Here is a 24839-nt window from a genome sequence, read left to right on the forward strand (position 1 = left end):
TCAGGGCTCACTACTAGTGTATTTTCTGTTTGTTATTGTGGGAAAAGCTTTCGCTGAAAATAGCAGTTCAACAATTGTGAGCTTGTCGATCGGCTATTTTCAGCGAAAGTTTTCCCCACAATACCGATGCTGGGGTTCAAGTGGTTAAATACAAACACATATAGGTAGATGATTACGTTTTTGGAGTCGGCCAGATTGGACTCTAATAACTTATAACTTGAATTTATATAGCGCCTTTCAAAAACCCAAGGATGCTTTACATTAACAAAAATATAACTCTGCACTTATTTTCCCATGATGTTCATGTTGCTGAATTTCCCACAACATTAACTTCTTTAGTCACATGGAAATGTTCCACGACCGGGATGGTTTACCAGGCTAAATCAGATCTGCAATTAAACAAAAGTAACTTTGACCTCAAAAATAAAATATTTGTCAGTCTTGACAGACCATTGAGGACCAGACCAGTGAATAAATCCAAAATACCAAATACTTAAAACACTTTTATTTCAAATCTTTACAGAAGTATCACAACTACAAGTTACCCGGAGACTAAAAATGTTGGATAACATACTCAATCAACTGTAACAAGTACATTACCAAGTTAGATAACGCAAAAGGTGAATAAGCATAACGTAGAGGTACAAAAATTACATGATACGATGTGATAAGTGGCCAGAATTATGTGAAACTTATATAGTGCCAGATAAACTTCAAGCAAACTTTAACAGACGAACCTTTATCTTTATGGATTATCATGAAAACCTAATGAACAAGTGCAACAAGAACAGGTTGGAGAGCTTACATGGTTGTTTTGACCATACAACAGTACCTTTCTGCAGGATGTACACTGTGAATCTAAGTGTTCTGAAAATAAGGGGCCCTTCATCTAAAATGTGGGCTATTTTGAAGGTGGGGTTGGTACACAAGTTAGGTAAATGTCTGGAACAAGCAGAAAGGGGAACTTTAATTTACAAAAGAACAGATGAAACGAAACCTATGCATGGATGCAAAGCTTATAAAATGGATGTCTGGAGGGAAAGAAACCTTAAAAAGAAAAATAATCTTCCGGTTGAGTTATAAATATTCTTGATAGACATTCTTCTTCATCTTTAAGAAACCAAATGAATACTGCATGATACAATTTGTCGTAGTAGTTGTAGTACAGCAAAAATCATTTTTTTCTTCTTTTCTTTTTTTTTACAGTTTCTGAAACCCTCCCTCCATCATTCCCACCCCTAACTCCAAAAGTAAAATTGGGTTGACAAGAGAACATAAAATCAAGACCAAAAAAGTTCAGTAATAAAAAAAGTATTTCTGTAGCAAGCCAAATGTTTGTCTGTTCTTCGGGCATCTAAACAAGTTCGAATCTTGGTCCGGCTCTGGCGATGATGTCACTGTAGGGCTCCGTCTGGGCAATCTCGATGGCTTGCTGCTTCTTGAGGACCAGGAAACTGTAGAACTTGGCAGCTGCCTGCTTCCTGTTGTTGTTCCGGCACAATTCCAGTAGGCTGACTGAGTCTTGTCCGGTCTTAGCCATGACACGCTGTTGAGAGACAAGCACAGGGAGCAAAATTAGAATACTGCTACTATACCTTGTTCAAAGGGAGCAGGTTGGGTGTCGGTTGTCATAGCAATATACTCTGAAGGGCAATTCAAGGCAGGCATTTCTCTTTACTAGAAATAAATGGGACTTGAATCCATCATGACACTATGAAAATGAAAATCTAATTTGACATTCATAGTCTGATGAGCTACCCCTTTCACTCTCAAGCAGTGAATGTGCAAAATAAAACAGCCGTGTGTGTACCTGGAGACCATGGAGCATCTGTTGGGTTCTCTTGTTCCATCTCTTCTCCTCCTGGTCCTGGTCTCCTGTCTGCTCCTCGTCCTGAGAACAACAAATAACCCACTCTTCAGCACAAGACAAGATGGCAGATACAAAGTTTTGAGATGATCAGCACGCCCAGGTATATTCTTTAAAATGTTAAGTCATGTTTCCTTACATCCTCCTCGTCGCTTTCACCATCCTTCTTTCCGTCTTTGCCTTTCTCGGGTTCGTTCAGCAGGTCGAGTTCGGGGATGAGCTGGGTGAGGTTGAGGGTGGTCTCCTCTGGAGGCATGTCCACCTGAGGCATGTCTATCCTCTGGGAGATAACAGAGCTGTCAGCTGGCAGCTGCGGCTCCAAGGGAGTCATCTGAAACCGAGGCAGGGACATTTCAGTTAGGACAAGCGGTTGCTCCTTTTCTGACACTTTGATTGATTTAGTACTTTATTAGTCCAAAATGTAGACATTAAGGCTAAAAGGATAGCACAAAAAAGTCCTGGAGACTTGTTTCCATTGTGGTCCTGTGTATTCAATTCATCAACATAGCATTAATAATTAACACAATGATATATGTCATCAACAAATACAAACACTATGGGCCATATTTTCGCCGGTGACTTACCCATTATCCCTAAACTTCTTTGCCATTTTTTAAAAACATTTTCAAACAGTTCAACTAGCCGATCTACATCGACACGTTGTGAGCTTGTAGATTGGCTATTTGAAAATGTTTTTAAATAGAAAAAAAATGGCAAAGTAGTTTAGGGATAATGGGTAAGGCACTGGCGAAAATAGGGCCCTAAATGTACAAGGAGATGGGAAATTACATTACTTAACACAACGGGTGCCAAACACGGTAAAAAACGTATTTTCAGGGAGTAGCGCATAGGTGCCGAACACGGTTAAAACAGTGTTTTCAGTCTTTTGGTTTTTCCACAAGGGGGGGGCTAGCACAGCTCTGGAATCACCCACGGTGATTCTGAGAAGGAAGGGACAGATTGATCACCGTGCCAAAAAACATGGCTCCCCGTCCACTCTCCTTGATGAAAACCTCTGCAGCTCCGAAACTTTTTACATTGGGGAAAACGAGTCATTTTCGATGGGCGATTACTCCGTAATGGCGACTCGCGTGAGAGATGTTATTGTTCCAGGCGTTAGCCAGGACCATCGATCGTCGTGCACGCATCCATTGTTTACGTGTGGGTGCTCGCCGTGGAGTCCACAGCTATAAACAGCAGTTACAAACGGTGAGATCTCTGGCACTAAAAGTAATGTTTTAATAAAACGCTGGCACCCGATGTGTTAAGTGATTCATAATACACTAGTGTCTAAGCACTGGACTGCCATTGCTGGAGAATAAAAAAGGACATATCCTAATTGCACATTAGAGAACAAAAGAAAAACCAACAAAACAAACATTTATCTTAAGTGTACTTTCAAATCCCCACAGCCACAATCACTTTGCTACACAGAAATTAAATTCAATACATCAACTGTATCGTCATAAGAATCTGCTTAATGATACGTTACAAATTATGGCTTTTCAGCTGAAGATTAAGACTGCTGGATGTTTTTTTGTGTTATACCAACAAGCTTATTACAAGATGCCTTCATAGATTCCTAGCATAATATGAAAGCAGGAGATACTGTACTCACAGGCAGGGCAGCCTCTTTTTCTAGGGCCTTGCGTTTAGTGCCACGGGGGGTTGCGGGAGGGGGCATGGCGGTCTCGTCCAGGGTCGTCCTACTACCCTCCATTGCAGAGGCCCCCAGCATACTGGGCTCCTCCATGATAGTCTGGTCTGAGTGGAGAAAGAACAGAGGAAAAAGAAAGGACATTGATAAATTCTCATGTGATAATTTTGTTAATGACAGGAAGAAGAGGGAACTGAACACAGGGAGGGATGGCTGATTTAAGAAGTCACTTCTGGCCTGAGTCAAACTACAGTATTTGGACTGAGCAAGGTGTGACATAACCTGACACCGTCAAATGGAAGAAGCTTGCGACACACATTTGTTTCACAGCCTACTTCCCATCTGAGACTCCGGTCGCAGAATCGATGACAGACAGTTTTTCTTTTTTTCAAGCTACTAGGCAGGTGATTGGATGATCCTGCCCCTAGCAGCCGCTGATTGGTTCGGACACGCAGTGTTCGGGCATGCTTACTCCCTGCGCAATCCCAGACCTCCCTGAAATCAAATGCAAATGAGATTTCCGGAGGGAGGGGGTTTACCAGGCTAGGTGTGACATACCTGTTGTCCATTGGGTTAAAGCAAAAAAGATAAATGTCATCCACATCAACATTCCGGGAGACAGACTGTCATGAAAAGGTGGATATCTGCCTTTTATCTTGTATTATTTGTTTCCATTTGTCTATTTACCACACCAAGGTATGGCAAGCAGTGTGTGGTCGCATGGGAATAAACCGTACTTTTGACCCAAAACCTTGGCTGTCAACTGTCCTACAAATGAGCCTGTTACAAGAATCAACCTCTGTTTATGAAAGAATAGGTGGATTAACAAGCAGCCACATAGAGGAACGAGGAACAAGCAAAGAGTCCAAATTAAGAATGACAATGAATGACAAAAACAAACATCTTCAAACAGAGATATGGAAGGCATTCTCAATGGGAGCCACTGTGTTCACACCTCTTACTAATGGTGATGCCTCAGTCCCTTCTCTAGGGAAGCTCTGTAATTAATCTAGTCTCTGTCCCTTGACACAGCTTTCCTGTGCTGTTTGGGTGTAGTTTCCCTCTATGGACCTATCCGTTTTTCTCTTTCTTTCTTGCATGCATGCACACCGAGTCAGATGTAACTTTCCATTTTCTTTCCTTTTTCTCAATGTCACTCACACACACACAACCAACCACTTGCACACTCTTACCGATAACATCTCTGTGCTGACCCATGGCGTCGTCACGGGGCACGTCAGGGTTCTCCAGCTCTTTGAGGAACTCATCCAGACTGTCAGCTTCACCTCCCTTCCTCCTCTTCCTCATCTCGTCTGGCACCAGTGGTGTCAGGCAGCGGGTGAACATCTGACAGACGTTAAGAAATTAAAATAGAAAGAAATTAATAATGAAAAACCTCAAAACTTGTGCAAATTCAGCAATGAATTCCCCTTAGGGGAAGAGCGGCCTGCTGAATTATGCATCAATAAATCGTTTCTTTTATTCTTGACAGCTGGGCGTGGGCATGACAAGAAAGACTGAACAAGCTATCGTGTAGTTTCAATGTTTCAACTTCTTTTTAAAAGAAATGTTGTTTTAAACCCCCCAGACAGAACAGAACTTCAGTAAAAAAATATATATGAGAATTGTAATTCCCCCTTCTCCTGTGCTGAACCAGTTCACGCCCTGCATGCACTAACAGATCTCTGATGTCATTTTCTCTATTACACATTCGCAATAGATTTTCAGGCGACAAGTGACTGACTGCCAGCTTGCAAGCTCATGAAATCCCACATGGTTGTATGGTGGTCTAATATCTCTCTCCGTCTCTCTCTCTCTCACACACACACACACACACACACACACACACACTCTCTCTCTCTTCTCACTTTGAGCAGCCTAGGGTTCCAGAGTGGCTGTGCAGGGAGAGAGAAAAGCTTCTCGACTCCTCCAGTCTCCTTCCACATCATCAGCTTCTTGGTAGGAGGAGCCAAGTCTAGGGTGGTGACGATGTCAGAGTAGTCAGACAGCTGGGCTCTGATGGTCTTACTGTCCAGCTCCTTCACACTGTCCACAATCAGCTTCCTCTTGCGCTTCGCCTTAGTCTCTTTCACTGGAAGAGTTACACACATGAGCATTGATAAGTTCAGTCGCTCCATTTGCCTTTTTCCCTCGGGTGATAGAAGAGGGAAGGTGTGAGGTGGGACTACATGTCAAAACACCATTAATTAACGGACTAAATTAACTGACTAGAACCAAATAGTGTTCTTTGCACTGCAGTCTACTTTTGCAGAAATCAGGCCACCCCAAAAATACTGGTAATTACTAGGGGTGTTGGGAAAAATAATCGATTCATGTAAAAAAGAAAAAAGAAAAATCACGATTCTTATTATCAACGATTCAATGATCACAATTTTTTTTTGCTGGTGCATAGTTACATCACAGTAAACATTATCATGTCAAAATTAAACCAACTCCAGTCACTTTCGGTTCAGCTCAGCTGAGGTGGGTGGGGGTGTGTGTGTGTGTGTCTGTGTCTGTGTGTCACTGTCCAGCTGACACTCGTTAATGTTACTTGCATCAAGGAAATTATGTTGTGTTTCGGCATCATATAGAACTACACCTAATCTAGATTCCATCAAAGCCACGAATTTTTACAAACAACCCTCTCGGTATTATATAATTTTTGTTTGAGCTGTTGGAAGTAATAAGTAGGCTAGACGTGGTTGTTAAAGTCCAGATGAAAATAATGCAACCGTTGTGAATACAAATAAGTCCAGATGAAAACAATTCGACTGTTAAATGATTTAGTTAAAACTGATTGGGAATCATTTTTAAATGAGATCTTTAATCGAATCGTGACCCCAAGAATCAGAATCAAATCATGATATAGCAGAAGATTCACAGCCCTAGTAATTACTAATGGGAAATGGCCAATATAACTTAATAGCAGTATTCTGTCCATAAAAGCAACCCACTACCACCTCTTCAAACATCAGACGCAGGTCTCACCAGTGATATCTATGGGTTCCAGGGCGAAAGCCTCCTCTTCATTATGAACCAGGGTGGTCTGTTCGGTCTGGTCAGCCATAGCAGGCAGGGGCTCAGCTGGACCCGAGTCCGGGCTCTCTGGATTGGCTGGATACAACAAGAGAAGTTACAAAATTAGATGCAAAGTATCCATCTTCCTCTCAACTTTCTGGTATGTTGGGAATTTTACAGGGTCTCCCCGAGCTCTTTGTAGTCAAAACTTTATACGATTACGTGATGCCTGCAAAAACTAATCTAGTCCTGGATATTGATTGGTGTTCACAGTAGCCAACGGGACGAGGTTACAGGTTGTGTGCGACAGCCTGTCAACTGGTGTCAACGTTTCAAATTCTATCGAGGTGAAGTAACAGACTGTATGAAGTAGCACATTTTTAAAACAAGGATTTAAACTAGCAGCTGTAGCTGCAATAAATTAATCATAAGTGAGCAACTACATGACCTATTTATCAGATCAAATGAAAAGGATGTTTACAAACAAGCTGCAAGAGACCCTCAACGGATTCTCCATTTCTCCTCCGCCACCTGTGCCAGCTCTCCTGCGTGACGAAGGAGTACCGCAAGTCAGCGGCTGCTCCCACAAGACTGGGGATAGATTGTTTATGTATGTTTATAGTTGTCTGTGTATTTACAACTGCTAGTTTAAAACTTAAATATTTTTCATGTCCACACTGCAGTTTGTTTCCGTCCATTTCAAATAATGTCGTGTGAGACTAGCCACACCCAGCGAGGGCTGTCTGTCCGCTCTTTAGAGCTCTTTGCCAGGCCAGAACAGCAGCAAAATGACACTAGCGATTTGTATAATGTTAATAAATAGCATTAATTAACAAACTGCTTCACAAGAACAATGTTGTATAACTAAGATAATTGTTGAGAAATATCCATTTCATATAAACAGATGGTTTTCCAAGTTTTGTTACTGTATGTTAACATCACTTCCTGCTGTGTTCACACAGCACTGGGAAAGACCGACCAGGTCAAAACTTGTGTCCTGGCTGAGGCTAATAAATCAATGAAAAGGTCAGGACATTAATACGGAGTGCTGGCTGTTTTCTCGTTTCATGATCCTAAATATTAACAATGAAAATATAATACACTTGAGGTCATGCTATACTGGTGTGCTGTTCTTGGACAGCAGCACCCCGGTGCCAATATATCACAGTTTACCTTGCTGTAAGATATTATGCACAGAATAAACACCCAAATTGTCCTACAGTCATACATCTGACAGATTTGCCTTTGTTGTGTGAAGTCAAATATAAAGCAACATAGCACACGTTCGCATAGCACACGTTCGTCAAATATAAAGCAACCTAGCACACGTTGACAAGTGTGTATGATAACCAGAGGGGGAAAAAATTCCAAATGAAAAATGCTTTACTTACGGGACTGGAGGTTGTCAAAGTCGTCTTCATCATCTCCGTGGTCTGGAGGCATCATGACACTCTCTGTGATGGCTGGAGGGTCATCAAAGATACCACCACCGTCCTCATTACTCAGCAGCTTGTCCACTGAGAGAGAGTAGTGGGAGGAAATATTCAGACAAGCACCTTTCAACTTCACTTTAACAACCCATTCTATTCATCTCATAATAGGCGAATACTCGGCACAACACGCTGTGAGCTTATAGATCTGCCATTTTCAGCTAAAAAGAAGTGGACCATCATGTATAGACCCCTGGGGTACGATGAAAGCCATCAGTCCACCCACCACAAAGATCCATCACACTTACACTAGAAATGTGACTCCCACACTTCCATGACCTGAGGGGAGTGAATCAAAGCACATTTCCCACGTACGTCAAGGATGAACCTGATCAGTTTAACAGTACCAGACGGAAAGATCTAGGTCTTAAATAAAACAATTTAGAAAAAGCATTCAGCAACTAAACAAACTCAGGGTTTCATAATACAATTACAGTCCCATGACATTTTGTAGCATTCTGCTTATACCCCACAATTACTCACCTAGCATTCCACCGTCACTGTTGCCCATGGTATTGTCCCCAAAATCATCATACTCCATGTGATTGGACTTGTCGGGGAGATTGGCTGGGCCGGGCTCAGCCTCCAGCAGCAGGTTAGAGGCTGTGGCACCGTGCATGAGGTCCTCCTCAAACGCAGTGGCATCACGCATCATTTCACGGTCATCCATGCCAAAGTCAGCTGGAAGAAACAACAGGTTGTAATTATTAAAGATGGAGGTTTCTTAACTGCAATACTGCAACTGACCGCCTCATGCAGCGGCTTCGAATGCTATCAATGCATTGAATGGGAGATTATCACGTTTTATCAGACTTTGAATGGGCGAGTAGGCGCGATTTAGACCTACCCGCGATTTGTCAGACCATTCATGGGGCGTAATCAGGAGCTACTGACCTACTTGGAGGCGGAGCAGTCCCCACAACAATATTTACGATTCTGTGCCTATCGGTACATAACTCGAACGGCGCTGAGTAGGCACAGGCGAACGTCACACCGTTCAGGACGGCAACTCGGTCGCTTTAGCTCCCTCGGTGGTCCTTCACGGGGTGACGGTTCGCCTGTGACTGCGCGCCTCCGTCATGGTCCGAAACCAAAACCGAAACTGAACTATTTAAGTCATCTCCGTTGGTAGGTCAGTATGTCTTGATAACACCCAATGAATGGTCTGATAAATCGCGGGTAGGTCAGTATGTCGCCTATTTCGCCCATTCAAAGGTCTAATAAGAGGTGATAATGTCCCATTCAATGCATTGATAGCATCCGAATCGGGTGCCTCATGATGATACACTGTTGCGGGGGTGTGTGGGTCTGTATGGGAAATGGAGAATTCTGGCCAATACTTCAACAGCAATTTGTTGTGAAATCAAAATGATTATTATTGAGTTGTAAACTTTGAACTGCTTTGTTTGAGGATGGCAATTGTGTTGTGGCAAAGGTTTCTCGTTTGACATTACTCATGTAAAAGCATAAAGTTACACACGTGCAAATACAATGATTCTGCACATCATTGTACCGTTCATCCTGTCTCATGCATGAGGTCAGCATTGCCTTCAACCCATTAAAACTGGGAAAGCATCCGTGTCATTTTAGATTTTTGCTTTGGCTATTCAAAAATAGCAGATATACAAGCTCACAGCGTGACACTTCGTGCCGCGCTGTACATCTGCTATTTTTGAAAAATCTTGAAATTGTGAGAACTACTGATTTAGAAGGCAGTCTTAATGGGTTAAGTGTCCTACCAAAGTCATTGTCCTGCATGAGACTGATGTTGCCTACATCCTCCCGCATGGTGATCTCCTCCACTCTGCTCTGGTTCAGAGTGAACTGCTGGGCCACATCTATGTCACTGCAATGAGCACAGATATGGAGTTATTATTACATTGTATGACAGTAGCAATGAGTTATCCTAAGTGAACTAGCAGTGGAATTGTACCAGCTTGTTAGCTTTGGAAATCAATGAAATTTCCACCAGAGAACCACGTTCATCTCTAATGGTGCTTCAGCACTGTCACAAAATCATGCAGAGAAATGAGAGAATCTTGCTTCTTTTAAGGGGAGAACGAGAAATAGGAGACTAAACTGAAAAACAGAGGATATAGTTGACTTACTCCAGGTCAGGTAGAGCTTGGTCAAAGTCATGGAACTCCTCAGGTAAGGTGATGGCATTGTAAGCTGCTTCTCTGTTCTCCTCGGGTAGATCCACCACACCTGGAAATTAACCATTGTTTTGATACTGCAATCTTACTGTCAACCAGGCAACAGATTATGATGCAACCAGGTTGTAGAACCAGAAAGCCATTAGAACCACACTGTACAAGGATCACTTACAAACCCATGGTTGACCCTGAAGGCTACATTCACCAATGCCTTCTTGCATGCGTCTCCTTCACACATCAGCAATTTTGCTCTTGCATACAAAGGAAGAGCAAAATGCCCACTGTGTGAATATGAGCCATGTCTTACTGTCGATCATTTAACTTTTACAATAAGAAAACATTTAAACAAAGCAGACTGGTGGTATAAAGTCTGCTTCATTAATACTGTGTATGGTCAATAAGCTCCTTGTATGTAGCTTGTAACAAAGGGACAGCATGTCACAATGGCACCAAAAGGCAAAAGTTCACATTCCTCACACAAAAGGCATAAAACGATGCATATAAAAACACAATGTGAATGTGGTAATAAAATACAAATTATTTTGCAAACCAGTTTTACCATCTTCATCCACTTTCACCACAATGATAGTGAGAGCAATATGCAATGATTGTTTGTTGTTGCATGATTATTCATGAGCCTGCTATGGCTGAATGCATACAGACTCAGCTTGATTCTACTCTTTTGTGAAATGGTTAATTCCCCTACCTGGTCTGAAGGCCATTTTTATCTTGATGAAGGCCTCATTGCAGTCAGCCAGGAGGTACTTGGCCTTCCTGTGGTAAATCCTCACCACTCCCAGTAGCAAGTGGCCTGAGGTTCGCAGTGCCATCTTCACCTGAAGAGTGGAGAAAACAGAAACATTGAATTACTGCTTAGTATCGCTGGGTGATATGGAAACATGTATTTGACCAAATACCTCAATATTGATATTGTGACGGTAATATTTTATTGGGACGATATCAATTATTTGAGTTTATGAAAAACAGGAAAAGACTTATGCCATATGATATTATGATATCCAAAATCCCCAAATCTAGCCTCATATCACGATATCGATATGATGTTGATTTATCGCCCAGCCCTAGCTTACAGGCTAGGTCATGTATAAGATATGCATTGAGGAGTGATCGTAAAGATGCGAGAGTTACGTTAGTGACATAATGACAAGTCATGAGCCAGGCAATGACCCAAACTGCTCCCACACAGCACATGCCTCAAGCCTGCAGAGCTCCAGCTTGGAGCTACATTAGTTACCTTAGGACAGATGATGCTCTCCACACTGCTCTCCAGGTTACACTCGAATACATGGGCCTTGGTCAGCTTCTTGTCCCAGTGGGCCGCCAGCCAAATTTTGGCTAGCGGCCCACGTTTACTCAGGACAAAGTGGGCGTAGAACATTGCCCCGGCTCCTCTGTCTCACTCACAATAGGGAAAGCCCACCTAGAAGATAGAATGAGGTTATCAGTACAACGAGGTGACCCTTCGGAACCAATTATGATTAAGAAAATATTCTCTTGCCCATGAGCACCCTTCAAAGACCACTGTGTATTAGCTTATAAATAACGCTTGTCAAATGGGGAAAACACCCCTTCTACCTCCCTTCTAAATCAAGAAGGATTCGATTTAACAGAGTTTAGTTTGTTTTTAGGTAGAGATCAGCTGAAAAGTGTGACTGAAACGTCATTGTTTTGGGGAAAGATTGTACTAGGCTTCTTCTCCATGTCACATGTTTCCCTAAAAAAGCATTGATTGATTGAACAGTTTGAAAATAGCACAGTGGTACGATTTCACCATGGTGCTAAAAGGATAACACAAAAAGCCTTAAGGGCTAGTTTCCATTGTGGTCCTGTGTATTCACAAAGTAGAGTAAATGCAGTATGAGCACCTTGAGCTAGATATGTAATCCCATATTTTTAATTATAAATACATAAATAAGTAATATTAAGTGCACAATCGGCATCTTCTATTGCAGTGGTTCTCAAAGTGGATTCCAGGGTCTCTCAGGGTTCCTTTAGGAGAGTCCAAATTGACCCTTACAAGTCTGTAACTCTGACAGTATACAAATGGAACCAAATGTACCCCAACGGGTCCATTTGGTTCCATTTAGTATACGGTCAAAGCTACGGTCATAGTTAAGGGGAGACCTTGAAATGTAAAAGAACCACTGTTCTATTGCACATGATGCAATGCATAATAAGTTGTACATGCATTGTGTGCCAACATGCATTGTTCTGCAACGAACACACACACACACACACGCACGCACACACACTCATTGAATGGACATAATTTCAAAACAAGCGCCAGTCAGTCACACACACACACTTCCAAGTTGTGAAAGTAAACATTCCAAACCTATAAATCACACAAAACGTATAGTAAAGCTGGCGTATTACAACCAACACAAGTTGTTGTTTTGAAATAAATCACATATTCGTTTGTTTTGTTAATTTAAATATGAAAAAAGGCACCCCTGTATTGAACGTTAGTGGGTTAAACCCAGAAAATAGTCGGCGCCATCCGATGCTTGGACCCGTTGCTACAAGTGTGAAACTCAACTCCTAAATAATAAAAAATGCGGAAGACGGGTGAAATTAGCACATAATAATAAGCGGGACAAATTGTAAGACTTTCCCCCCCCAAGCGATTTCAAGGAGCACGAAAATATATACATTTAAAATAAATATATAATTATATATAAAACAACACATAAAACGACGCTAACAGGAACAAGGCGCGCGTCAGAACCTGTGCTACTACTTTACTGTATCGTTAGCATTGGTGGCTAATGGCCGCTAGCAGTTAGAAGGCCTCGAAGAGTAGGGGGAAAAAATAACAAATCCCAAACATGCATGCTCTTATTTTATGCCTATTTTATGTTTAGAGTCTAAATAATATCGCTGCAGATGAACTCACCGATTTGACCCCCCGTTCCAGTGAAATGTGAATGGTTCGTGTTATTTCTCCCCAGTTGTTGTACTCATTAAAACAGCCAAGATGGCGCCAGTCGTCTTCCTCCCGCTCACTGGAGGCCTTTTAAATCAGCAGGATGTTTACAGTCAAAAAACGGCGTTGCCAGGTTTTGCGAGAGAAACGAGCAACCGGGTCTAGGAAAACATTTTCCTCCGAGGTGGAAAGATGCGAGGTTTAAGGAAAACAAGCCCAAAATAAGCAACTATGAGAACTTTGAACCTAATACTATTTGAATTATTATTTCAAAACATACATTAACCACTTTTCAGCCCTATTTAAACTTAGGCTATTTGAAAATAGCCAATCTACAAGCTTGTGAGCTTTTTCAAAAAAATTCAAAAACTCTTGCAATAAAATGTGGCATATTTGGAATATTTTTAAAAAACATTCTAACAACACAAATGCTCCCTGTGGCACAAAACATTTTCATGAAAATATTTGAAAACCACTGGTTTAAATAAACATTGGAAGCAAGCCTAAATAAGCAAGTACACTTTAGGAACAAGCCCAAAAAAACGCAACTACCAATATTATTTACAAGCAACTTTACAGAAAAACAAGCCTAAGTCGCTTATAATAAGCGGACATGGCAACGCTGGAAGGAGGAGCCATATCTGCTTGGTTCATGCTCCGTCCGTAGGGGGCAGTGTCGCGAGTCCGAAAATGGCCGATCTACAAGCTCATCTACAACCTGCCGATCTACAAGCTGTGGTCTTGTAGATCGGCCATTTGCGGACGCGCGCGACACCGTCGTGTGAACGAAGTGTACACACGCTCGGGCCGGTGTAGGATTACAGGCAGAGATAGATAGGGGGCGACATCGCACAGATCTTCATCGTTAATAAATAAATCATTACGTTTCTTATGTAAGTCCAGTGATGGAAGAAGACAAGTACTCACTCATGTTTTACTTAAGTAAAAGTATCAATCCTTATTTTTAACTCTATGGTATCAATACTGCAGTGTGGATTTCGATTATACTCTGTTACAACAAGTAGAAGTCCCGTATTCAAAATCCACTTGAGTAAAAGTACAAAAGTATCGTATCGGCATCAACGTATATTATTAAAGTACCAAAAGTAAAAGTAGTCATTGTGCAGAATGTCCCCATTTCACAAGTTCAAAATGTTTATACAATCTTTTGAAAATAGCCGATCTATAAGCTCACAATGCATGGCATCGCCACGCATTGTGAGCTTGTAGATCGGCTGTTTTCAAATGGCCTAAATATACGGCTGAAGTGGTTAATGTCTTTTGTAATAATAATCTAAATCTTCAAAGTAACTAGTGACTTAAAGTTTTCATATAATTGTAGTGGAGTATAAAGTACAATATTTTCCTCTGAGATGTAGTGGGGTAGAAGTAAAAGTATCGAAAATTGTAAATACTGAAGAAAGTAAAAAATACCTAAAAAGTTTACTTAAGTAAAGTACTTGAGTACATGTACTTGGTTACTTTACCCGCCACTGTGTAAGTCTATCTGTGAATGTGATTTTCAAAGCGTGCGTGCTCAGCAGCAGGCCTTCCTAAATGATAACAATGATACAACATGAATTAATCAATACATTATTAATTATAATATAATAATAATGATTCATTTTTATATATATTTATCTGTTGGTCAGACTGTGGATGTATTATTCTATTTTGTATTCTATTTAATTGAATCTTATTTATCTATGCCTTTCATGCATACTGCTGTTGCCACTATAATCTATCTATCTATCTATCTATCTATCTATCTATCTGTTGGGAAAAAATGTGGTGTTATAATTAAACTTAATGTTGATATGGCAGGACTATCAAGATAATAAAAACATGGCACTTCATGTAGAAAAGGTTGCTGACCCCTGATCTAGGCTTGTCTGTCTGTCTGTCTGTCTGTCTGTCTGTCTGTCTGTCTATTGAATACTTTATTAGTCAGAAATGTAAACAGCACGAGGTACAGCCAGACATTAAGGCTAAAAGGATAACACCAAATGACCACCTTGTTTACATTGTGGTCCCATGTATTCAATTCATCAACATAGCATAAGAAATCACACAATAATACATATCATCAACAAATACAAAACACTACATGTACAAAAGAGAAAAGGGAAAATGACATCAGTGAATGACACCTCCTTTCTATCTATCTATCTATCTATCTATCTTTCTTTGTCAGTCTGTACTCTTGTACTCTTGAGGAATATGGAAGCAAATATATAGTACCTATATAATAGTATTACTGTACATTAATTCAAATGCTTGCTGAACACGGGCAAATCATTATAGAACATGAATCTGAAGAGGAGGGAAATCTGCAGAAATTCGTACACGTATGCACCAAGAACCGACCCCCAACAACAAATTAGAAACAGAGATGAGGAGGAACATGATAAAGACTGAATCATCTGGAAGCAAATTGCAAATTGGCACGCACTAAACTGGATTTGTCTCACAGGCAACAACATCTGTTGCAGTAGAACTGTAGCCAGTGAAATATGGTCTATCAGGGGATTCACTCTGTGGAGCCAGTGAAAATTGTATATCCACAGTGTGTGTGTGTGTGTGTGTGTGTGTGTGTGTGTGTGTGTGTGTGTGTGTGTGTGTGTGTGTGTGTGCGTGCGTGCGTGCATCGGTGCCTGACATTTGGGGACAAATGTTGGACATTAAACGAGTTGATTGGGCATGGCAAATTGGGGACAGGATTGGTGTGCCAATTATATTTTACTTTCATCTGTTAGGGTTCAGGATAAAGTAAGTAAGGCCTGGTTTTGGGTTAGATTGGTTAAGGTTAGGGTAAGGAGATTTAAAATGAATACTGTAAATCAAGTGTGTAACAAAAAAGTGTATTACAGCTTGCAGGACACACATTTCCACAGATTTCAACAGTAGGCTATAACCTTAATTTCCCCTCTCATCACATGTATTCCCATACACATGCAAGCATGCAAATACTTGTGTTATTTGCATACTTAGTTGTGTTAAGATTCTATATTGTATACGGTATGCAGCATGATGCATTGATAGATTTTTCCTTCTGCAGCAAACAGAGCTACTGATGTATGCGCATGGCACATTTTGATACAGTTCTGCACAGTTGGTTTAGAGTCTAAACCAACCAATACAGTGCTGAAGTTTCAGGCATCCATCTGTTTGAAAGATAATTTGGTCCAGATTGCTGATTGCTGTCTGCTGCTATATAACAGGAAGAAGTTTATGCCCTCAGAGAATTTTCCCCAATACAAACCCATTCCATGCCAAAATGTGACACTTTCCAGCATAGGTTTAGGTTTAGATAGGCTATTTTGGTGTCTTAGATGCCAGCATGGAAAGGGGGACCTAATCCACACGTTTTGGAATTGCCAGGAGCTAAATTACGACTGGAAACTTATATTTGACCAACTATCCAAAGTTCTTGAAAAACACTTGACAACTGATGCCCGCATAGCTATCTTGGGAAATGTCACAATGCTAAGTAATTTTGATGCCTTTGAAAATAAATGTATTCTATTGTCTGCTGCAAAAAAAGTGTATACTGTGTCGTCATTGGAAATCTGAAACTTCTCCCCTGACTAAATAATGGTGGGCAGAGCTCCTATCTTATTGCACCCCAGAAATAATTATGTATTATGTGAAAGGAAAACCATTATATTTCCAAAAGATTTGTGGTCAGGCAATGGACTAATTGATATCAGTACTTGCACTCTCATATAAAAATAGAATGTATTGGAGTGTTGTGGATTATTATTATTATTATTTTTAAATTATTATTATTATTTTTTTCATGCTTGTTATGCAAATGCGGATAGTTGTGAGAAGAGAATCATGTATTGTTAGTCTTTGTACTAGGTGGGGTTGGGGGTTTGACATTAAATGAAATGAAGATAATGAACTTTGTAAACTTGTTTATATATTTTTGTGCTGAATTTTGTAACTGTATGTAAATGAATTGTTGTAAAAAGTAAATAAAAATAATATATAAAAAAGATAGGCTATTTTTTAAATGTACATAAGGTAGAGCCTGATTTAAACTTGGTTGCATATCATGTCTCGTACCGGAAATAACAGATCTACAAGCTCACAACGCGTTGTGCTGTGACACGTTGTGAGCTTGTAGATCTAGCCTACTCTTTTCTGTGTGAGACACATGGCACACAACTAAATATAAATGAGGTTTCAGTCTCCGAAAATTAGCATCTGATCATCTCTGTGCCAAATTGGATGTATATTCATATTTCGCAACAGATGGGTGAAATTAATCAACTACACTGAGTATTCTAGTCTTTAGGGTTTAGCAAAAGACACACTCATAAACATATGCTGCACACACAGGCAGACACACAGGAGAGGAGAGATTTTTATCTATGCAAATAAAGTGAGATGAATTATAGCTTCCCCTAATCCTGTGAAATTAATTTGGTCTCTGGCTAATATCACTATAATGTTTTTAATCTTAATGTATTCAATTATGACACCACAGGGTTTATCTCTCTCTCTCCTGTAAAATACAAGCTTTCCTGGATTTCTCTCCAAAACATCAATAGTATCCTTATTAAAGGCACAGTCAGCAAAATCTATTACAGTTGCAATTTCACAGAGGCACAAGCCCACTGGGTATGTGCCTCAGTGGACGTGTCATCAGTGATACACAGTATTTGCTCAAGTAGTATGCATAAAACCCCACAAATGTTAAGTGGCCTACGGTATACGTTTCTCTAATTACTGACGTGTTATGATAAATCATTTATGAATTCATTCTGATCTTGCCATCCCATCACTCAGTTCACACAAACAAGACTTACTGGAGAATTCATGCAAACATAACAAACACAGCAGGGTGGAGATCAAAAGCCATGTACTGCATATATCTAGCTTGTGTAATAAATTCAGAACATGAATCATTTTAAGAAATCAGTTGAGTCTGACTCTGCCAAGTCCTGGAAAACCCCATTTCTCTTTGCCCGTCTTCTGGCTGACTGGGTCTTTCATCACAACTCAGTTAGCATGCTATGATAAGATCATGTCTGATGCGAAGGTTGATAAGGAGAGAAGGACATTTGGCCCACAGCCAGAGTGCTTAATCCAACACAACAGTACAGAAGAGCATTGGCACCCTGCTTGTAGAGCCCTGCAGAATAGAGACGCTCAGATTCATCCACAAATAAATCATGCAAATAAGATTATGATTATGAAAACACATATTTTATTAACACAAATTACTGACTTTTCTTTTCTTACTTGAATCTGGACCTCAAGGGAACATTTATTTTTCAACTGATTAACTCAAATCACTGTATGTGGGTCGTCATCTTTAGCTTCTCTCTATGCAATATTTTACCTTATCTGCTTATCTTAATTGTTGTCCGCAGTGTTAATTTATCCATTTGATACTCTCTAGAGTGTACACATTTAATAAAATGGACATTTTGTACACTCTCAGCAGAGACACATTACCACTGCACCAGCTACACCTACCGTACCTGTAGCTATCTCTCTTCCTTTAATGTCCATTTCAATTTGCTAAAAAAAAAGCAATTTGCATGATGCATTCCCAGATTGGAACCTATGTAGCTAATAACAATCAAATTAATATAAGAAATAAATGTTCACAATTTTGAATGCTTCCCAATACATAGCCTATTTGCTAAAAACAAGATGGGCACATAAAAACTAAATGATTTTCAAATTTAAAAAAAAATGCTTCATGTTCAAAGGACATAACCATCTCTTACTTCATGAGAGTGACAGCATATTTGTTGCCCATTGAGTGTGACCTTTGCGTAGGGGGTTTCTACAGTAGTACTGTACCACTCATGCTGAGATGACAGCTCTCAGCCTCCATGGGATCATCCCTGATGGATGCTGTTATTTATGAAGCGTGTCTAAACCAATCACTCTGAGTCTGACACAGATTTATGTCAACACAGCAGCTATTTGACAGGGACACAGTTGACACACAACGTGGATGCTAAAGGTATCATCTAGTTTGGCTCTCCCACTGTGGTGTGCAGTACTGAACCCTTAAGCCGGTGTCGTGCTCAGTAAATAGCAGATCTACAAGCTCACAACGCGTCACGAATTTGACGCGTTGTGAGTTTGTACTGTATATCTGCCATTTACGGCATACAACGTGCAACTAAGTACAGTATAAATCTGACTTTACACAACGTTAAGTAGGTTTGAGAAGTCAAATGCTTAATCTATGACATTCGCCAAAAAATAGCCAATCTACAGTACAAGCTCACAATGTGTCACCACCATCATATAACTTATTTAGTTTAACCCATTAAGACTTGAGGCCGATTCTACAAATGCCTTCTAAATCAGTAGTTCTCAAACGTTTTCGTGCCAAGGACCCCCAAGATGATATGCATTTGGCCGCGGACCACCCATCTGAAAATGTTTTGTGCCAGGGACCCCCAGAAGACACGACTGAATGATACCACGAGAGGGGAAATGAAGGTGCTGCTTTGTTGCCTTGAAATCTATGGAAATGAGTATGCAGCTATACCTTTTGCTGCATATAATTTTAATTATTTGCAGTCCAAGTGCAAGTTCAAATCATATGTAAGGACAGTTATTACAAGAATGTTGCTTATGGATTCTGATTCAACTTACTAATTTGTTCCACAAAAAATACCTTAAATCAAGGTTCTAAAAAAAATTAATACAAAATTCTCCAACCCATAAGAACAAAAACACAAAAAGACAGCCAATTTATAACAAATCTTTTATTTCTCTTTTAATAAAATTTTGTTTTGTTTGTTTCTTAAATGGAGATTTTTCCTCTTGCTTTCCATAAAAATTAGGTCTGCACTTACATAGGAAAGTGAAGGAAGCAGGCAGAAATGAAGTAAACTGTATGATAAATACCAAGTTTGTAATTGTATTATTTGTTATTTCTATGCTGTAAAGATAAGTGGAAGTTTTGGAACTTCCGAGGTGACTTTTGGGCTGGTCCTGACAAAGTACAGTAATACAAGCCAGTGTATGTATGTACGTATGTAACTATGTATGCATGTCTCAGCCAAACAAGATCCCCCAAAATGTTCCTACAACAGAGAGGTTTGGAATGTCTATTCTTAGTAATACTGGGATTGTTTATCTGTTGCCAACACATACTGTACTACAGTGAAACTACCACGCAGCTTCCTTCTCTATTCCTTTGCCATGCATATGATCATGTACATTCGCACATTCCCCTTGCCTTTGTTTCTTTTACACGCATACATTGTCCGTCTCATACACACACAAACATTTTCTTACTAAAATAAACAGAATAAATATGGGAATGCATAGCATTCATCATATAGGGATGAAACACAAAGCAAATAGAAAGCAAACCATAAATGATCTATTGGCACAACTTGAGGAAAAGGGAGCAGGAGCGATGCTCAGAGAGAAAAAAAATCAACTTTTCTTTTATCCTATGTAAATACACACATCAGAACTACTGTACCAAAGGAAGTGACAGGGAAGCCGTGGTAAGCTTTTATACAAATCTTGCTGGTTTTATAGGGATATTCCATTGGCAGTTAGTTGAAACTTGATGATGCTGGATAATTTCAAAACATGGGTGCACACTGCAGTTCAATCTATCAATCTAACATTTTCTGAAAACCTGATATGACATGACATATTAAGACCAGAGGAAAAAAAGAGCTTGAATGTTGAGGAAAACCAATTAATTCAAAGTTAAAACTCGGAAACATAAGATTCTGTAATGGAAGTGGTGCAAGGCATTCAGAATACTGTAATCTGTTGCAACCTCTAATGAAATGCTGTTACACCATATATGATCTCTCAGGCATGCTAAAAACCATGTTACAATCATTATGAACCCATTTGCCTTTTGAACATGACATCTGTGCCAAATGCTGAATATGAGATATAGTACAGGAAATGTTAAACCCCTATGGGAAAAAAAACACCAATATAAGAAATGTAATTATGAAACTTCAAAATGCACTGTTTGTCTGCTTGAAATCAAAGAGTTTACTTTTCCAAAATTAGGCATAATAATTAAATAGATCATATTTTCACACTGCTGGATATTTTACTCCATGCCTGTTCAGTTATGTTAGGTTCTCAGTTTAGATATCTGAGATTCAGATAAGTAAGGTTCTACTATACTACATACAAAAACATTAATTAAAAAATTTAAAAACAAAACTAGTAAAGTGCACTCAGTAGAGTGCAAATCTCTGCCAGGTGCCATGCCCTAATAATTGTGATGTAGGCAGTTACATTTCTACCTACAGCCATTAAAGAGTAATGTGGCATGTGATTAACAGTTGTAAAAAGACTACTGTCCGTCTTCTCTCCTCTGTCTCATACACATCCATTGTCTACCTTTCTACATCTTTGTCTTTGTCCGGGGCAATGTGGGGCATGTGATAACAATGTTTTGGGTTGTGCGCAAGTATGAAACAGTACAGGGCAATGGGGGAAGGGATATCATAAAGGATTCTGATTACATTATCAGGGTGCAACCAGATCAGACAGGTTATATGGAGACACATCTTGGGACATTGAACACACTGAAAAAGAACGTTGGCATGTTATCATCACTGGGACAAATGTTATAGCCTAATACATTGCAATATGATTGCACAATCCTCCCAGCTACAGTCTCAGTAAGATCTTGCACATATTTCTGAATAGAAAGGTCATTAAAATTTCTCTGTAACGCACAATGTCTGATAATTCCTTGTGTCAATGAATTATCAAAGGTTGCGAATGGTTGAAATGTAAATGTCAAGTTTTTACTGCCCAATACTTGCTTCGCAAGTCTTTCGTGAGAGGAAGTAAGAACCTTAGTGCCACTGACATTTCCGCTACACAAGTTCACAATCAATTGTACATAAAAATGAAAGTAATGGCATGTAGGATGAGATGCCAGGATAGACTCAGTAAAGAGATCTGTGTATTTGTGTGTGCCCAATCCCCATGACATGTAGAAAGAGAGATGGGTCTTTCAGCCCATACACATACAGAATTGTTTTTATGTTAAATTAAGTATGGATGTCCATGTCCTGATCAGATCACACAAAACATTTTCAAATCCAGCATGCTTGTTCGGCTCTACATCTGTGGTTTTAAGGCGGCGCTGTATTAGGCTATATTAGGACAAATTGTCAAACAGAGTCAAAGAATATATGCCGAAACTTGCTGTAATGACTTAAAATCGGAGTATGTTTTTGTTCATGCAAAAGCACTGTCCAAGTGCATGTCTGAAATTGGCTAGTTCCGGTCCATTACCCCATAGCTTGGAGGGACGATTGATCTGCGATTGTAAAAAAAAAAGAAAAAAAGACATATGTAGTTGCTGACCGCTTTAAAAAATATTAGAGAATTGAAGTTCCTGGCCTGCTGTTAGTGTGCACAAGAAAAATGACACTGATTGGCCTAAATAGTATGTGAGATTAGCTGCAGACCTAAACAGACAGACAGACACTGGGCTGAACGCATGATCTCCTGGTGGAGATAAAGTGAAGGATAGTTGGACATAGGGATATTACACATGCTTTACTAGAAATCCTTCCCAGTGTGGTCATGCTAAGTGGATAAAACATGTTATACTGGTTGTCTGTCTGGTTATGACAACAATGTCTCTTTCTGCATTTGCTTCTTGTATATTATTTTCCATGTATAGGAAATTTAGAAGCCTTCATGCCCACAGCTAGTAAGTCACTAGTACTTCTCAACTTGGGCTAGGAGAAGATGCAGCACCTTACAACATGGTGGCCCCTAATGGACAGGTGGCGCCATCTTGTGAGGTTTGCCGCTATTACTTTCAATGGTGTGACTTCACGTTCTCTTTATTGTTAAGTTGTTGTCAATGTCTAGATTAAAATGGGGTCTATAGTATGAAAAGAAAAAAAAACCTGATAACCGTGACCCAAATCCTTAACATCCCCCCAACTTTCTGAACATTGTTACGGAACAGCTATGGTTTGGCTCCTCAACAAGCAAGCTCCATCTCCCTCAGTCAAGGCAACTCATGATGGTATCCTACTTCATGTGACCTCACATTCAAATACAGGTCAAACTGGTCACCTATATCCTTAAAAACAAAACCCCAAAATAAATAAATACATTTACTGACATGATGATGCACATTAGTTGCTAGAAAGAAGCTTGTGAATGAGTTTTGACTAAACTTGCGGAAGGGATTCATCAAAGCGGTGGATCAGAGCGATGCTTGAAAAAGAATACACATTTTTGATCAGAATGGCAGTTAATTGATGTTTGTTCGTTTGAGACTAAATAAAGATCGGGAGGGGGGCGCTCTCATTGATCTGAAGAATTGAAAATGTCCTAGAATATCCAAAGAATTCACTCATTATAAAAGAAAAAATGGCAAATCATGATCAAACAAAAATAAGTCAGTGAGAAGCAGCAAGATGAGTCACATTCAGGACTCCCAGATCCAAACATTATCTAAACTTGAGGCACTGTGAATTTCCTTTCAGATCATCATTGATCGCAGCTCAGTTATGTGGCTGACGGGCTGGCGTCACCTTCCCCGCCATTGGTTTATATGAATTAAGACAATACAGAGAGAGTAGTGCTGGGCATTCATTCACTGTATAAAAAAATAGCTAAAACACATCCAAAATAGTGTTATCCTCATCATTATGATTATCATTAATATTCTGGCAGCAAATTCTCTCATGAATCTGTGCATAGTGTACAGTACAGAAAAGAACCGTCTTTTCTGGTCTGCTGCAGCCTCTAGATCCACCTCCGACTCTCTGACTACTTCAGTCATAACAGAGCCCCCCAGTTTATAGTCTTCTGGTCTCTGTCTGTGACTGACATGCATTGTGCATTACAGTATACAAGCTATGTCTTTGCAGCAGCCTAACACACCATGGTTTGCTGAGGTCACATTTGACCTCGACCAGCGCACGTCAGTGGAGGGAGGCAACGGGAGAGTCGAGAGCAGTAGAGGTGATGTCCTCTAACTGTCTTCTCCCCTTGCACCTCGTTCGTCCCGTGTATTTATTAATCGGGGAATGAGGGGGTCTGTGTGTCTGTCTGCATGCCCTCCTCGCTCCATGTCTGCCGTGTCCAGAGAGCGGGGGGGCTCAGCGGGCTATAGCCTCTCTATGTCCCTGTACTTCTTCCGTAGTATGGACACTTGGTCCTTGAAGAGGACCGGGTCGAGCCGCATCTGGGAGTGGACCAGGGGCATGCTGCCAAACCAGCTGGCAAACTTGTTCATGCAGGTCTGACGCTGAGCGAAGTGGTCCGGGTCAGCCCATCGAGACGCTCGGGACGTCTAGGGACAGGAGACATGGGAGACGAAAGCAGAATGAGTTGAATGGGGAGGAGAGAAAGATGCAGTATGAGAGAAAGAGATGGGGAGAGGTGGGGGGTGAGAGGGAAGAGGAGGAGCAGTGTGAATTGGGAGAGGAAATTGAATGAGGAAGGAGTGATGAGAGAGGAGAGGAGAGATGGAGAGGACAGGGGACAGGGGTGATGGAGAGAGGACAGGGGGGATAAACAGTGCAAGGAAGCGAGAGACAAACATGATGAATAATGCACTACATAATTATTCTGACCTTTGAGAATCCATTGTGATAATTCATGTGTTATTTATTGAAAGGCACACAGCAGGAAAACAACTTTCAATTTCAATTCACCAATCACTGATGATTCCTGATTGCTCAGTGACATG

General features: G+C 40.3%; 2 protein-coding genes across 3 annotated transcripts in view; both read right to left on the reverse strand.

Annotated features, from left to right (window-relative positions):
* LOC308084403 (exostosin-1a) overlaps positions 1-24839 on the reverse strand; it is a 173252-nt gene that overhangs the window by 90332 nt on the left and 58081 nt on the right. Inside the window, exon 11 of one of the 2 annotated variants that reach the window (XR_013933083.1) lies at positions 22322-24440. Coding sequence is in view for 1 of the 2 variants with exons in the window: in XM_080427053.1 (XP_080283179.1) it covers positions 24255-24440 (186 nt within the window). In the remaining variant the exon portion in view is untranslated. Of the gene's footprint in view, positions 1-19824; positions 24441-24839 lie in introns of those variants that run through there. The other variant, XM_080427053.1, reaches the window with a different exon arrangement.
* LOC308084363 (double-strand-break repair protein rad21 homolog A-like) lies at positions 491-13215 on the reverse strand. The gene is made up of 14 exons (XM_080426983.1): positions 13109-13215; positions 11447-11632; positions 10898-11027; positions 10144-10243; positions 9775-9881; positions 8519-8716; positions 7937-8062; positions 6516-6641; positions 5393-5616; positions 4718-4871; positions 3486-3631; positions 2007-2198; positions 1811-1891; positions 491-1546 (listed from the first exon to the last, which is right to left on the reverse strand). Exons 2-14 carry the CDS (start codon positions 11588-11590, stop codon positions 1355-1357), a joined length of 1920 nt encoding a protein of 639 aa, XP_080283109.1. The 5' UTR covers positions 11591-11632; positions 13109-13215; the 3' UTR covers positions 491-1354.

This window comes from Gymnoscopelus braueri (assembly GCF_963280865.1).
Source record: "Gymnoscopelus braueri genome assembly, chromosome: 4".
Taxonomy (NCBI): Eukaryota; Metazoa; Chordata; class Actinopteri; order Myctophiformes; family Myctophidae; genus Gymnoscopelus; species Gymnoscopelus braueri.